The sequence below is a fragment of the Gopherus flavomarginatus genome, chromosome 7 (genome assembly GCF_025201925.1).
Source record: "Gopherus flavomarginatus isolate rGopFla2 chromosome 7, rGopFla2.mat.asm, whole genome shotgun sequence".
NCBI lineage: Eukaryota > Metazoa > Chordata > Testudines > Testudinidae > Gopherus > Gopherus flavomarginatus.
Genome location: NC_066623.1, coordinates 83,131,406 through 83,145,338, shown reverse-complemented (window position 1 = coordinate 83,145,338; position 13,933 = coordinate 83,131,406). Strand labels below are relative to the sequence as shown.

General features: G+C 39.8%; 1 protein-coding gene across 4 annotated transcripts in view; it reads left to right on the top strand.

Moving 5' to 3' along the window:
* RPAP2 (RNA polymerase II associated protein 2) overlaps positions 1–13,228 on the top strand; it is a 63,604-nt gene extending 50,376 nt beyond the window's left edge. For 2 of the 4 annotated variants that reach the window (XM_050962164.1, XM_050962162.1), the window contains 2 exons: positions 11,754–11,903; positions 12,451–13,228. In XM_050962164.1, coding sequence (XP_050818121.1) covers positions 11,754–11,903; position 12,451 — 151 coding nt within the window. In that variant the 3' untranslated portion in view covers positions 12,452–13,228. The other 2 variants (XR_007775455.1, XM_050962163.1) reach the window with 2 other exon arrangements.
* Positions 13,229–13,933: the final 705 nt, after the last annotated feature.

Sequence of the window (13,933 nt, the reverse complement as noted above, 5' to 3'; positions counted from 1 at the left end):
AACTTAGACCAGTGGTCTCCAAACTTTTTTGATCGCACACCCCTATCAGTAAAAAAAATTTTGAGCACGCACCCCCTGCCTCACTGGTTCTACCATTTTTGCCAAAGCAAAAAAAAAAAAAAGCCACTCGGACTTCCGGCTGACGAAGCCCCCTACCCCCCCAAAATGAGCTCTTCCTGCCACGCACCCCACTTTGGAGACCACTGACTTAGACAACCTTGAGTACATGGCTAATTTACAGCAGCCTTCTGGAGCTGCCCTGTGGGCTATATTGCTGCCCAGAATCTCTGCAGTGCTTAGTACTATGGCCCCATCTGTAATCCTGTTCCCACATGCCTCTTGTGCTAGGGCTTGCAATGGGTTCCTCAGGAGGCAGGCCTGCCTCAGGGGAATCCTCCCCCAGTTAGATACAGGGCTTTTAGATTCCCTTTATGCAGTTCCAGCCCTTTTATGTGATGTAAAACAGTTGGAGTGGGGGTGAAGATCTCGCCTATAAATGTTTACAAAAAGGTGGAGGGAAAAGAGAAGATTCGTTTAATGTTAGCCAATATTGATCCAGAGCTTGTCAAAAATTGTCAAGAGTAGAAATAGTCTGCTTTTTGATATGCTGTAATTTTTTTAAAAGATTCCACTTTTGAAGACAATAAATTGCTGTTCTGGATTCATACCACGTTTTCTAAATTTCATCCTAATTCAGTTTTGAAGCCTCCAAGATATTATTATATTCCAAATTGGAGTTTCAAATGGAAATGCAGACAGACCTCTTAATTATTTTTCTTTGATCAGTAGCATGTGCAGTAGTGAGTGTCACTGACTTTTGAAGTAAATAGCTACTCACGTACATAAAGCAATCTAAATATTTTACAGGTGTTCAAATATTCAGGCATTCAGCTACATATAGTACTGAAAAGAGCAAGAAAGCCAACATAGCTCATAAGTGGCTTTAGGCACCTAACCTAACCCTGCTTTGATTTTATATATATTCTACAAATGTACTTTTGTATACATAGATGGTCTCTGCTCAGTAGGGCTAAACCAGCCCATCGGGGAAGAAGTAGAGATGTGTCTGGTCAGGGAAAGCATAAAGGAGAGAAGGGCTGATGGATAGAACATTGAATTCTTCATGGGTCTCACAACAAGGAGGCGCACAAAATTATGAATTTAAATAAGCTGTCTTGCCATTACCCCAGCAGTCACTTATAGAGGAGCAGTGCAGCCTTGTCCTTTTCTGACTGGCCAATTCATGTGTCAAACACAGTAATACCCTTGGCCACTCTTATTTCAAGGTTGAGAGTGGGAATGGGTATGGACTTTTGGGTTTTGTTGCGGAAGGGAGGGATTGTTCTGCTTTTAAAGAACTAAGAACTGAATGTGTCTGAGGAAGGGGAGGAACTTCATAAGGTAGATGGGAAGAGGACATAACTTAATATGGCTTGTGATTTTATTAATTTTTAATGATGTCCTCATGAGATTTGTGAGGGAGGAATCTGAAAGACCTCATCTTGTTTCCCTGCCCCTAGCCCACCTCTTCAGTCTCCAGAGCTTCCCCTAGTCCTACACAGACTTCCCTCCATGGGCTCAGAGGGGTGCATGGAGTCTCAAAGTAAGAGGCACAGTTTCTAAATATTAAACAAGGCAAATTATCTTTATTATAGTGCCTGTTAGAGCAGAGGTGGGCAAACTACGGTGGCCCGTGCGACCCTCCTGCCTAGTCCCTGAGCTCCTGGCCCGGGAGGCTACCCCCGGCCCCTCCCCTGCTGTTCCCCTTTCCCCGCAGCCTCAGCTCGCTCTGCCACTGATGCAGTGCTCTGGGTGGTGGGGCTGTGAACTTCTGGAGCAGCTGCAGAGCCCGGCCTGACCCAGTGCTCTGTGCCGCACTGTGGCAACAGCGTGGCTGGCTCCAGCCAGGCGGCACAGCTGTAGCTCCGCCAGCCACCGGTGCCTCAGGCAGTGCGGTAAGGGGGCAGGGAGCTGGGGGGAGGGGGTTGGATAGAGGGCAAGGGAGTTCAGGAGGGTGGATAGGGGGGCGTGGGGGTAGATAGGGGACAGGGCAGTCAGAGAATGGGGAACGGGGGTTGAATGGGGGCAGGGGTCCTGGGGAAATAAGAAGGAGAGGAAGGGTTGGATGGGACAGGGGACAGTCAAGGGACATGGAGAAGGGGTGTTTGGATGGGGCAGGGGTCCCCGGGGGGGCAGTCAGGAAGGAGGGAGGGTTGGATGGGGGGCAGTCAGGGGACAGGGAGAAGGGATTGTTGGATGGGGCAGGAGTCCCGGGGTGGGGGGAGCAGCAGTCAGGAATGAGAGAGGGGGTTGGATGGGCTGGCGGGGGGCAGTCAGGTGCAGAGGTTTCTGGGGCAGTCAGGGGACAGGAGAAGGGGTGGTTGGATGGGGCAGGGGTCCCCGGGGGGGGGTGTCAGGAATGAGAGGAGGGGTTAGATGGGGCAGCCGTGGGCAGTCGAGGGCAGGGGTTCCAGGGGCAATCGGGACAGGGAGCAGGGATGCGTGTGGATGGGGCAGGGATTGAGGGGGGGACACAACCCCCCTCCCCTAACCAGTTCTCCATGCAATTTCCGAAACCCGATGCGGCCCTCAGACCAAAAAGTTTGCCTGCCCCTGTGTTAGAGTGACAGCCATGGGGTGAAGGTCTGTTCTCTTTTCACCTGTGCTCTTAGGGATGCTTTCAACAGCCATCGTGATAGTCAGTTTTCATATGGAAACATGCAGTTTAATTAGGCAACTTTCAGGCATGTTCCCTGTGCCGGAGCATAACAGTTGACAAGGAAATTATTTATGTAAGATCTTGAACAGAGAACATACAATTAACACAGTGGGGCTTTTATTCAGAAAAGGTTGTTGAATTCTTTATATGGTATTGTGGTTGACAAGCAGAGATAAATGCCGCGCTGTGTGTGTGTGTTCTGCACAATCAGATTTCATTAAACTTTTAGCATTGTTTCTCCTAAATCATAGTTCTTGACAGTGTGAAGTGACCATATGTTGCAGTACTGCTGCAGACTGAACTCTTGAGTTTTAAGTGTTAACTATACACTTAGTTGAAGTAGCTGATTATTTCTTTTGATCACTAACATATCTGTGTTAATTCATTTTGAGCATTTAAGGCTTATGTGCAGTTTTATTTAGAGTTAACCAAAATGATACATTTGACAGGTGACACTGAATAAAACATTTCTGAGATTATAGGACTATAAGATTTTATTTCACATATTCCATTTTGTGATCTTCAATATGTGTTCTAAAAGAAATGTAAACATTTTAATTAGTCATAAAATTAATAAGACCTGCAGACTTCCCATTAAGTGTGAATAAATGATCTGAGATCCTTTCTTTAAAACATGGATGATTCATTACATAAGCAAATATCTTTATTTGGAGCTTGTAAATGCATTGGCCACTTACCTAGCCTTTGGAGATGGGGGAGAGATCCCTTAAAGACCTCATTAGCAAAGAGGGGAACTAAAAGCGAGGAATAGCAGCCAGGAGGGAAGACAATAGAGAGGAAGAAAAGAGGATATCTTTATCGTCATGGATATCTTCATTTACCCTCCTCCCCCCCCCCCCCCATAGCCTGGAATAGAGGGAGATCTCTGCATTTACCAAAGGGGGGGGGGGAGGAATGGAGGGGATTCTCAGCAGGTCTAAGGATGGCACCTAGGTTGGAAGTCCATTGTCACCTCTCTCTAGCTTATAGCAATCAGTAATGTAGATTTCCCTACAGCAAAACTCTCTGCAGTCACTGAGCACACATTCGGTGCTGGCTGCAAGGTGTGCAGATTGTGCTGCCTTTCAGGTGGTTGCTAACTCTCACAATTATTACACTGGTCTACAATTTTTGAGAAGTTGTCTGCTTCAGAGATAAAATGTGATAGTTATTATATATTTTGATGTGCTGAATTCAAATATGACAAAACAACTGATTGGCTACTGTTTCTAAGATATTTAAGTTTTTACATTTTATGTCTATGTATATTCTGTAGATAGTAGAGTTTTAATCATAAATTGTAAACCTAGGTCTTTTCATGTGTTTATGGTTGCTTTACATGATAATATTTCACCTGTCCTGTTTATGTAACACTTTAAAAATCAGCAAAAGTGTTATAAATCAAATTTATTATGAAACAAAAGGCAAAAAACTATTATGTACATAGTTTAGTCCTATTCAGTGTCTACTCGGCGCTGCTTGGCTTATCTCTTGTATTCCTTAAATGGAGCATCTCTTGTCACTGTCCAGCAATAGTCTGCAAGCATTGATGGGCTCCATTTGCCCTGATAGCCAGGAGATTCCACTGCTGTAGTCTGGAGCCCAACAGCTCTGCCTTACTCTTGGGTAGTTCCAAATCCCTGACAAGGTCATTCAGTTCACCTTGTGTTATGAGGTGTGGTTCAGAGGAGGAGGATGGGAGAAAATGTGGGTCCTGTGATATTGATGGTTCAGGACCAGAAGTTTCATCCTCTTCCTCTTCCTCGTCTGACTCAAGTGAGAATGATTCTGGTGCATCAGGAACCGGCAGTCCTTCTCCGTGGGGTACTGGGCGTATAGCTGATGGAATGTTTGGATCATGCACAGTCCACTTTTTTTTCTTTGACACACCTTTCCCAACTGGAGGCACCATGCAGAAGTAACAATTGCTGGTATGATCTGTTGGCTCTCTCCAAATCATTGGCACTGCAAAAGGCATAATTTCCTTTTCCTATTCAACCACTGGCGAAGATTTGTTGCACAAGTGTTGCAGCATATGTGTGGGGCCCACCTCTTGTCCTGATCTCCAATTTTGCAGCCAAAATAAAGGTGATAGGCTTTCTTAACCATAGTGATTATACTGTGCTTTTGTGATGCAAAAGTCACTTCACCACAAACATAGCAGAAGTTATCTGCACTCTTCACACAAGTACAAGGCATCTCTGCTCACTTTGGCTAAACAGAAATGTGTCGCTTTGCAAAATCAAACACTGACAAATAAGAGAGCACGACACTGTATGATTTCTAGAGCTGATATAGGGCAATTTGTTCAGCAGAGTGATGTAAGCTTCGTTATGATTGCATCATCCATGACTTCTAGGAATAACATGATGCAATTCGTATCATGTATGACGCAATACCAGCTTCAGATTGCATCATTCATTGTTTTGCCTAAAAAGCAAGTACGGTCCAAACCCAGTCATAGATTTATTCATAGATCCAGTCAAAGATGTATTTTAGTCATTTCTGGTTTAAATTGAGATCCCTTCCCTTTATAACTCACTTATCCTCCGCCATTCCCAAGTCAAGGGTCGTATATACTGACCCAATAGCATATCTTGAAAACTAGAGCCAATCAACAATTTTAAGCATCATTTTCATTCTCAGTGACCCAGAATTAGTAAAGTTGGACTACATTTATTTCAGAAGCATTTTGGCTGTAGAGCAGTGTTATCAGTGGTGTCATAATATTTGGTGGTGTTTGTAAAGACCTCACTCTTGAAATCAAATTGTGTTTTATTTATTTTTTAAGACTCACAGTTTAAAAAAAAATGTAAAGTTTCTAGCCCTCATAGCTGTGTAGAACAGCTTGAAAATATGAACTCTAAAAGCTCATAGCCAGAAAGCAAATAAGTAGAACTCTAAACTTCTTACTATGTAGAATCTCATTTTTAAGCCAGCATCATGATATTATGTCATGACTGGTGATTTTTGAATGCTGGACTTGGCAAAACCATTTTTATCCTCTCCTGTTCCCAAATAACACCATCCAGGAGGATATGTGCTCCCACTAGTTCCTCCTGCCTGGGTGATAAAGCTTCTCTCTCATTTCAGTTTCAAAAATGGTGAACAATATGAAGAGTGAAATGATCATGTTTTAGATCCACAGGCTTAATCATGGATCATGTTGATGATCTTTTTGGAGCTACTTTCTGTAGAAAGCTTGACTGCCTATATTTTTACTTGTTGTAGAAGTAGATCATTACATTCTGTAGGAGTAGGACTTAAGATCTGACTTATTTTCCTGCTTCTGCCACAAACTTTTTGGGTAAATTAATGTAGGCCTGAATTTTCAGCAGTAACGTAATTTTGGATGCCCAATTTAAGATACCTTAACAGAACCTGACTTTCAGAGGGCACAAGGTGTTCAGAACTTTATGAAAATCAGGCCCTTTTAGAGATGTCTCAAGTTGGACAAAATCACTCGTCACTTTTGGAAATGTTGGCCTTACACTCTGGGCCTTAGTTTCCACCTCTGTAAAATGAGTATAGTATTGACTCTCTACCAGGCAGGAAGGGTGTTTAGGGGCTTAATTCAGTAATGTTTATAAAAGGTTTTACTCCCAGTCCTTGGATGGGAGATATTCTAAAGTAATCCTGTAACCACATAAAGACACTACTCAAGACCTACACTTTTCTCTGCGTTTATATCTTGATCCAGACAGTGCACAGGTACCTCTGTGAGCGGACTAGGGGTGGGGGCTGTCTACACTGCAATTAAAAACCCATGGCTGGCCCATGCCACCTGACTCAGGCTCACAGGATTCAGGATGTGGAGCTGTTTACTTGCAGTGTAGACTTCTGGCCTTGGGCTGCAGCCACCTCACTGGGTCTTAGAGCTTAGGCGGCAGCCCAAGCTCAAAAGACTACACTGCAATTAAACAGCCCTGCAGCCTAAGTTCCGTGAGCCCGAATTAGCTGGCATGCACCAGCCGCAGGTGTCTAATTGCAGTGTAGACATGCCATTGGCGTACTAGAAGATACTAGTTAATGAAATTTACTCCATAAATACTGGCTTTTTATTATCTCCAAAAATATTTCTGTATGGGCTTCCCTTGTACAAAGATAGCCATACTCCTAAATGTACTTGTTAAAGCATGTTGTAAGAAAACTATTAAATAGAAAGCTTGTTTTCAAGCAGGAGAGCTGAAATTATGGAAACATATTTCATGTTAACCAGATGTCATTTAATAACTTGGTAATAATGTGGTGGTGTTACTTGTCTTAACAAGAATTTCACTTATTCTTTCACGTGTAGCATATGTGGAGTAGCCAGCTTAACCGGGTTTTATCATAAGATGTAGTTTGACATTTTCAGCCTTTTTTTTTTTTTAACTTTACAAAGACCTGTTTACCATATGGTATAAGTGGGTGTGTAGGAAACTGCACTGCTTCACTAAATCTGGTATATACAACCCTGCTTTTCCATAAAATGAGCATGAGAGTTTATTTATATCTGTATGCAGTACTAAGGCTGACACTTTCAAATGAACTGCTGACAAGCGCAGGTATGTACAGTTGGGCATCTAAATTCACATTTAAGCATCTAAACAAAAATGGCAGGAGGTGCTGAGTGTCTGCAGCTTTCATTGACTTCAGTGGGAAGGTACCAGCTCAGCACCTCTGAAAATCACACCATTTTTAGATGCCCAACTTTAGGCACAGTCTAAACAATTTGGCCCCTTTTAAAAAATTATATAGTATATCTTAATTCAATATCTGTTGTCCTCTTGCAATCAAGTCACTATTCTCTTCTTTTTTTTAAAGGCCACTGTTTGTGACAAATTAATAAAATTAAGGAAGTTCCAAGGGCTGATTGAACTCTGTGTGGCTCAAAGCTTCTCTCTCTCTCTCTCCCTCCAAGAGAAGTTGGTCCAATAAAAGATATTGCCTCACCTACCTTGTTTGTTCACACCAATAATTCTCTGTCATGTCTTAATGTTTCAGTATGTGAAAGTAAGCAACCTTCAATCTGAATGTTAAAGATTTCCCCGCCACGTCATTTGTACTTTAAAAACAAAAACAATAAACTCCTATTTGCATTGTCTGCAGTGGTGCTTCCTTGCACCTTAATTCCAGTTTAGTTTGCAGTTCTTTTAAAATATGTTAGAACTTATGGAGCTTTGAGTGTCACTGCATCCCTGAATTGAAGCAGTGCAGGTTATTTGAATTATTGATCTGATGGCTGCTTCAGAACTGTGGATTTTTGGTGTTTCGGTGACACTAGGACATTGGGTCCAAATCCTGCGCTCAGGTATTTGCATGCAATTCCATTTAATTCAAGTAGAGTTTCATACCAGTTTGAGGATAGAAAATATGGCCTTTAATGCATCCTGGGAATAATACATGCTGCTTATAATGCAGCCCCATGTAGTGGTAATAGCTTTGAAATAATGGGGACTAGAAATGTGAAGCTTATTACTACACAGTGCAGGCTAAAATCCTGATCCCATGAAATCAGTTGCAAAACTCCCATTGGCTTCAACAGTGCAAGATCCAGCCCTATATCATTTATTGTTAGAAAAGCAGCTTCTGGATAACTGCTTTTAAATGAAGGGTAAAAATAGAGGCAGCTGTTAAATGCCAAAAGGACCCAGTCTGCCAACTGAGAAATTAATCATGTTCTATATGTGCTCATAAATATGTTTAATAGGCTGCATTGAGTCAGATTGTGTCTGCCCTAAAACAGTTTCAAATTTGAATTTAATGCAAAAATACTAGAAACATATATATAGTTGGATGAAATTGTTTGACCAAATCTCTAAGTAGTGCTTATCTGAAAAGTTTCAGAGGTTTGGCTGCTTCTTGCCAAAGGCCAAAAGTGGCCAACATATTGATCTAGTATTGAATTTCTACAAAATGTGGTGTTCCCTAATGCACAAAAGTAACTACTGTTGTCAGTAGTAAGGCACTGACAGTATGATTAAGGAGAATACACCAATCAGAAGGCTAGCTTCTTGGCATAAACATGTTGAATTTTTAGCAAATAACAAACAGTTTAAAAGTATGTGCACACATCTCTTGCTTTTTAAAAGTAAAAGCCTTAGCCCTCTTTAATTAGAGCACAACACAGAAAAAATCCTGAGATGAAAAAGTCTGTAATTCTGCAGTATTGTAGAGGTAGCATTTTGCAGTGTCACACGGTGTCCTACAGGCACTGGTCAGGAAATTGTGACAACTGGTGCCAGTGGGTAATTATCATACACATTCTCTTTAATCCTGAGAGTGGATGGCTTGAAGAAGAAGAATGCATCTCCAGCCCTTTTCTCTGATATCCTTGTCTCCAGCCTAACTCTGAGGTCTGATCACTCTAATTCTTGTTCTATCAGTATTTCCTCTACTCCCCTACTGAGCACGTCTTACTAAAAAAAAAATACCTCCAGATCATCAGCTCCTGTCTTTGAGATACTCTGAATACCTCTTCTTGATCTTTTAAAAAGAGTAGCCATCGTTATCACACAAATGACTGCTTAGTGCTATTTTTACATAGCATGGAGGAAATACTATTGGCACCAGTCCAAACACTAATGTAAAGTCCAGCTGTGAACATTGCTGTCCTATGAAAGAATGGTGTTTACATGTCATAGCTAAGTTTTGTTCCATGTTGTGTGCTTACCTCATATTTCTTAGTGCTGCCATTTTTGAATAGTTTAAGTATTTAATGAATCTCATAGATTAAGCTCCAAAAGGCAATGAAAAATAATCAGAATGTCATACTATGTTAGACGTCACAGAAATAAACGTTTTACTATTCTGTTCTTTCAGGAAATCAAGATTTTTTTTACACTTTTTAAAATGATTGTTTTTGTATTAATAAACAATGTTTACTTTGTTCTGTGGAATCCTTTGTGTGACCTACCCCTCTTTTGCTTAATTAAAGGCACCTTTTGTTTTAATTTGCATTTCTTTTAAAATGGAGATTTAGTCCTATCTCCAGTTTCCACAGAGGGTCTGATGTCAGAGTAATTACCTACGTAACACTCCCTTGAACTGCTGAATTTGTAGGAACCTGTGTGGTCTGCTTTTTTTTCCTTTATATAAATTCAGATGTTTAAATGCATTTTTCAGAAGTTGTCTTCTAAACAATAAAAATAAATCTTTCCACTAGTGTTACTGACATTTTCTGTTTACCGGGATGAATATGTTACATGAAACCGCATGTACCTGAAACCACTAATGGCAAGGAGGGGAACAGTTTCACCAGTTATATACAGATAACACGATAGTGTGAAATTTCCTTACAGTGTTGACCACAGGTCTTTTGTGTAGGCACTAAAATTAAAACTGTTAGGAGGTAAAAGAAATAGTGTTTAAACTAACACAAGCTTTTTTATACAGACTTGCAACATACATTGTAGTGGCCCCTTGTGATACAGTGAATGCCTCTTAGCAGCACTGACCTTGGATCCACAATACAGAGCATATTTGATCCTGTTAATTGCGAAGTGCCCTCATCTCATGAAAAATAAGTCTGGCTTCGGTGCTACTGATGTTTCAGCCTGGGAACAAATATAAAGAGATTCAGCTGGCTCTCAAATTCTTAAAAGTATTATGAAAATTAACCTGGGGTTTTTTTAAATCTCCTTTGGAGAAACAGCATTTTCAGAACAAGGAAGTTAGGGGGCTCTGCTTTGCTCACCGGTTTGAAGAATCATGGTCTAATGGAAAAGTCTCTGCAAAATTTTGTTTGCAAACAGCAGAATTTTAAAAAGCACTGCAGGGACCGTGTTCATTTTTATACAAATGATTAGGTACCTTAAAAGTCCAGCTGATCTTTTTAAATTTGCTTTAAAGATGAAATGTGTGGATCACTGAAGCCATATTTATTGTTTGATCCAATTATAGTATTGTGCTGCTTATGGGGTTGTTTTTTTAATGTTTGCAGCAGTTCCAATTTAGTTTTCCTACAGTGTTCACTTCTTAAAATCCATACTGTTTTTTGTTATGAAATAAGGCAGGACTGCGTGTAAAGAGATTAATATATTACATAATAATATACAGTAAGATAGAAAACATGTAAAATTGAAGATTGTTAATAACCCTGGTTAACAGCATCTCAGAATCGAATTATGTCCTCTGTCAAAAAAAAATTCTGACCAACAAGAACACAAAGTTCTTAAAATAAATGTACACAGCTCACTGTATAAGAAAGTTATCAGAGACTGCTTTATGGGAACAGATGTCCTACTGAGGAAATGCAGTGCTCTGATTACTCACCTACCTGCATTGATCTGCAGCTTCTGAGTGTTATTTTATTCATATTTCATGTGCCCAGTGGCAGTGGATGAAGTTAAATTAAATAATAATCTGAAAGGCTACTGTGGGAAGTTTCCAACTATTTGGAGAATTCTTGGCTTTAAAAAAAGAGCGTTTACTACCTAAAAGCTTTTTCAGTTGTTTTGTAGAGAGACCTTTTTAAATAAACAGACAGAGGTTTTTCATTAGTAAACACACCCCGGGTTCTCTAGAAAATAGTATGAAACTCTATTGTGTCTGTGTCATCTTCGTGACTAGGTAGACCTTGTGAAAAAGAAGGTTTGCTGGTAATTCTTACAACTGTTTTTGTACAAGGAACTGCATAACTTGTACAAGATGAACAATCACTTTTGTGAAGAGAATACAAAATTTACTATAAATTCTTGGGGTATTTTTAAGTTATGTAAAACTTTAATCTTCAAAGCACATAATTTGATGTTGCCTGTTTATGTAACAACTAATAGTTGATTAACTGCATATGAAACTAATCTCTTGCCTGATTTTATTTAATTTAAAACTGATGGAGATTTGGTAAAAGCCAATAAAATTTCACAATTTAATACTCAAATGCTACATTGTAAACTTATAAACAATCATTTGTAATGTTATGAATGGGGCATGTCCTAGAAATATCTTTCCTCATTGGCACTTGTTTAATAGCTGATAGCTCTATATGAAGCACACCAGCCTTGTTCAGACATTTAAAGTCCTCTCTTCTGTATTCAATGTCATCTTCCAGGTTGTCACAGATTATTCCAGTCTTTGCAAATTCTCAACAGAGTCCAGTATATACACAGTTCCTGTCCACATTACTTGAAGAATTGCATTTCACTAAAGAAGATCTTGAAAGTTTAACAAGAATATTTAGACATGGCAGCATGCCTGAATGGTCAGTCATCTCAAAACTATGGTACCTGGCATAAGATTTTTCGAATCAAGTGGATTTCTTAAAAGCAAATATTTTGACTGTAGATAGTATCAGTAAAGTTAAAAGATGAGTAAGGTGTTTTCAAAAAGCAAAAATACAGTATGGAAAATTAGTGACACCATTCTGGCACTGAGTAAATGCTAGCATAATTTTGTCATCTTGTCATAATATATAGTAATTTTCAATGGAATTTTACTTAAATTCTATTAGCAAATATAAAATAAACTCTGGTTTATGGGGACAGCATTTGAATCTTATTTGGCTTGATTTTTATTCAAATTGGATGGTTATAGCCAATTACCGTATTAAAATTTAACTCTTCAAAAGCTTAGTTTTTATGTTTGTTAGAAACCCCCATTTTTGCTTATTAGTGAGGTTAATTTTACTTTCTGAATGGCAGTGGGGGGGTAGTTTTTTATGTTTAGAACTAGTATTGGTCATACTTATTAGCTGATACACTTGTACTTTTAAAGTTACTGATCCATTTTTTCTCGGTTGTTACCCACAGAATGATGATGATCTCAAACCTCTTCTTTTGCACCTGAAGTCGGTATTGAAGTATTGCTATAGTGAACAATATTTTTTTCTTTTTAGAGTTGAAATTAAGCATTTTACTTTGCATCCTGTACTTTCACGTCTGTTTCTTATGAAGGTGTTCTTAAATCTTTTTGGACAAGCTAAGTAGCACAGCTTTAGCTCAAGTTATAGATGAAGCTAAAATAAGTTTTTATATGCTCTTAAAATTGTCTGAGGAAAAAGTAGTAAGGATCTCCATTTTTTGTTTCATTGCTAAATCTTAAGGCAAACTGTGCCCACAAGATTAGGGGAAAGAAAGAAAGAAAGAAAGAAAGAAAGAAAGAAGACGGAGCATGTAACAGTCTCATGGAAGGCAGGATACCATTACTGGCATCTTTTCTGCTGTTTTCCTGCATTCAGCAGCTTTCTCCAGCAGAATGCTGAGAAGAGTAGCAAAAATTTCTGATCTACAGCCACCTCACCCACCCCCCAGTGGCTTGTATATCTATTTTTGCTACTTATGAAGATTGGTTTGGGTTAGAATTTCTGTAACATTTGAGAATTTAAAACTGATTGTGTAGCTGTTCATAGTTTGGCTTGCAAGAAATTCATGGTTTATTTTTGAATAATTAAAAAGACCTCATTTGAGCTTTATTTCAATAGTTATTAAATTTGCTTTGTGATTGATGCACTGTTTAGCTTTCCAGACCAAGACCATTATGACATGCTCACAGTGTTAAGCCGATTAATAAACATGCTTTGAAACCAAACTACTTGTAATGCTTAGTGTTGTCATAAGATGGTGTATTGTGCTATTCTTTACTTGCAGTCCATTGCTGAATTCACAATCTTAATTGTATTTTGACAAACCCAAAAAATTCCAATTCACTAAATGGCATTTGTAGTAAACTGAAAATGTCATCATTAGATTCAGATTCATAGAATTTAAGGTTGGAAGGGACCATCATGATCATCTAGTCTGACCCCCTGCATATTGCAGGCCACAGAAATAGACCCCTGCCTCTGGCTGAGTTATTGAAGTTCTCAAATCATGATTTAAAGACTTCAAGTTACAGAGAATCCACCATTTACACTAATTTAAACCTGCAAGTGACCCATGCCCCATGCTGCAGAAGAAGGCAAAAAAAAAAACAACCCAGGGTCTCTGCCAATCTGACCTGGGGGAAAATTCCTTTCCAACCCCAAACATGGCAGTCAGTCAGCCCCTGAGCACTGGGCAAGGCCTGCCAGTCAGCCACCTAGGAAAGAATTCTCTCTAGTAACTCAGAGCCCTCCCCATCTAGTAACCCATCATCAGCCACTGGAGATATGTTCTGCTAGCAGTCACAGATCAGCTACATGCCATTGTAGGCAGTTCCATCATACCATCCCCTCCATAAACTTATCAAGTCAGTCTTGAAGCCAGCTAGGTTTTTTACCCCCACTGCTCCCCTTAGAAGGCTGTTCCAGAACGT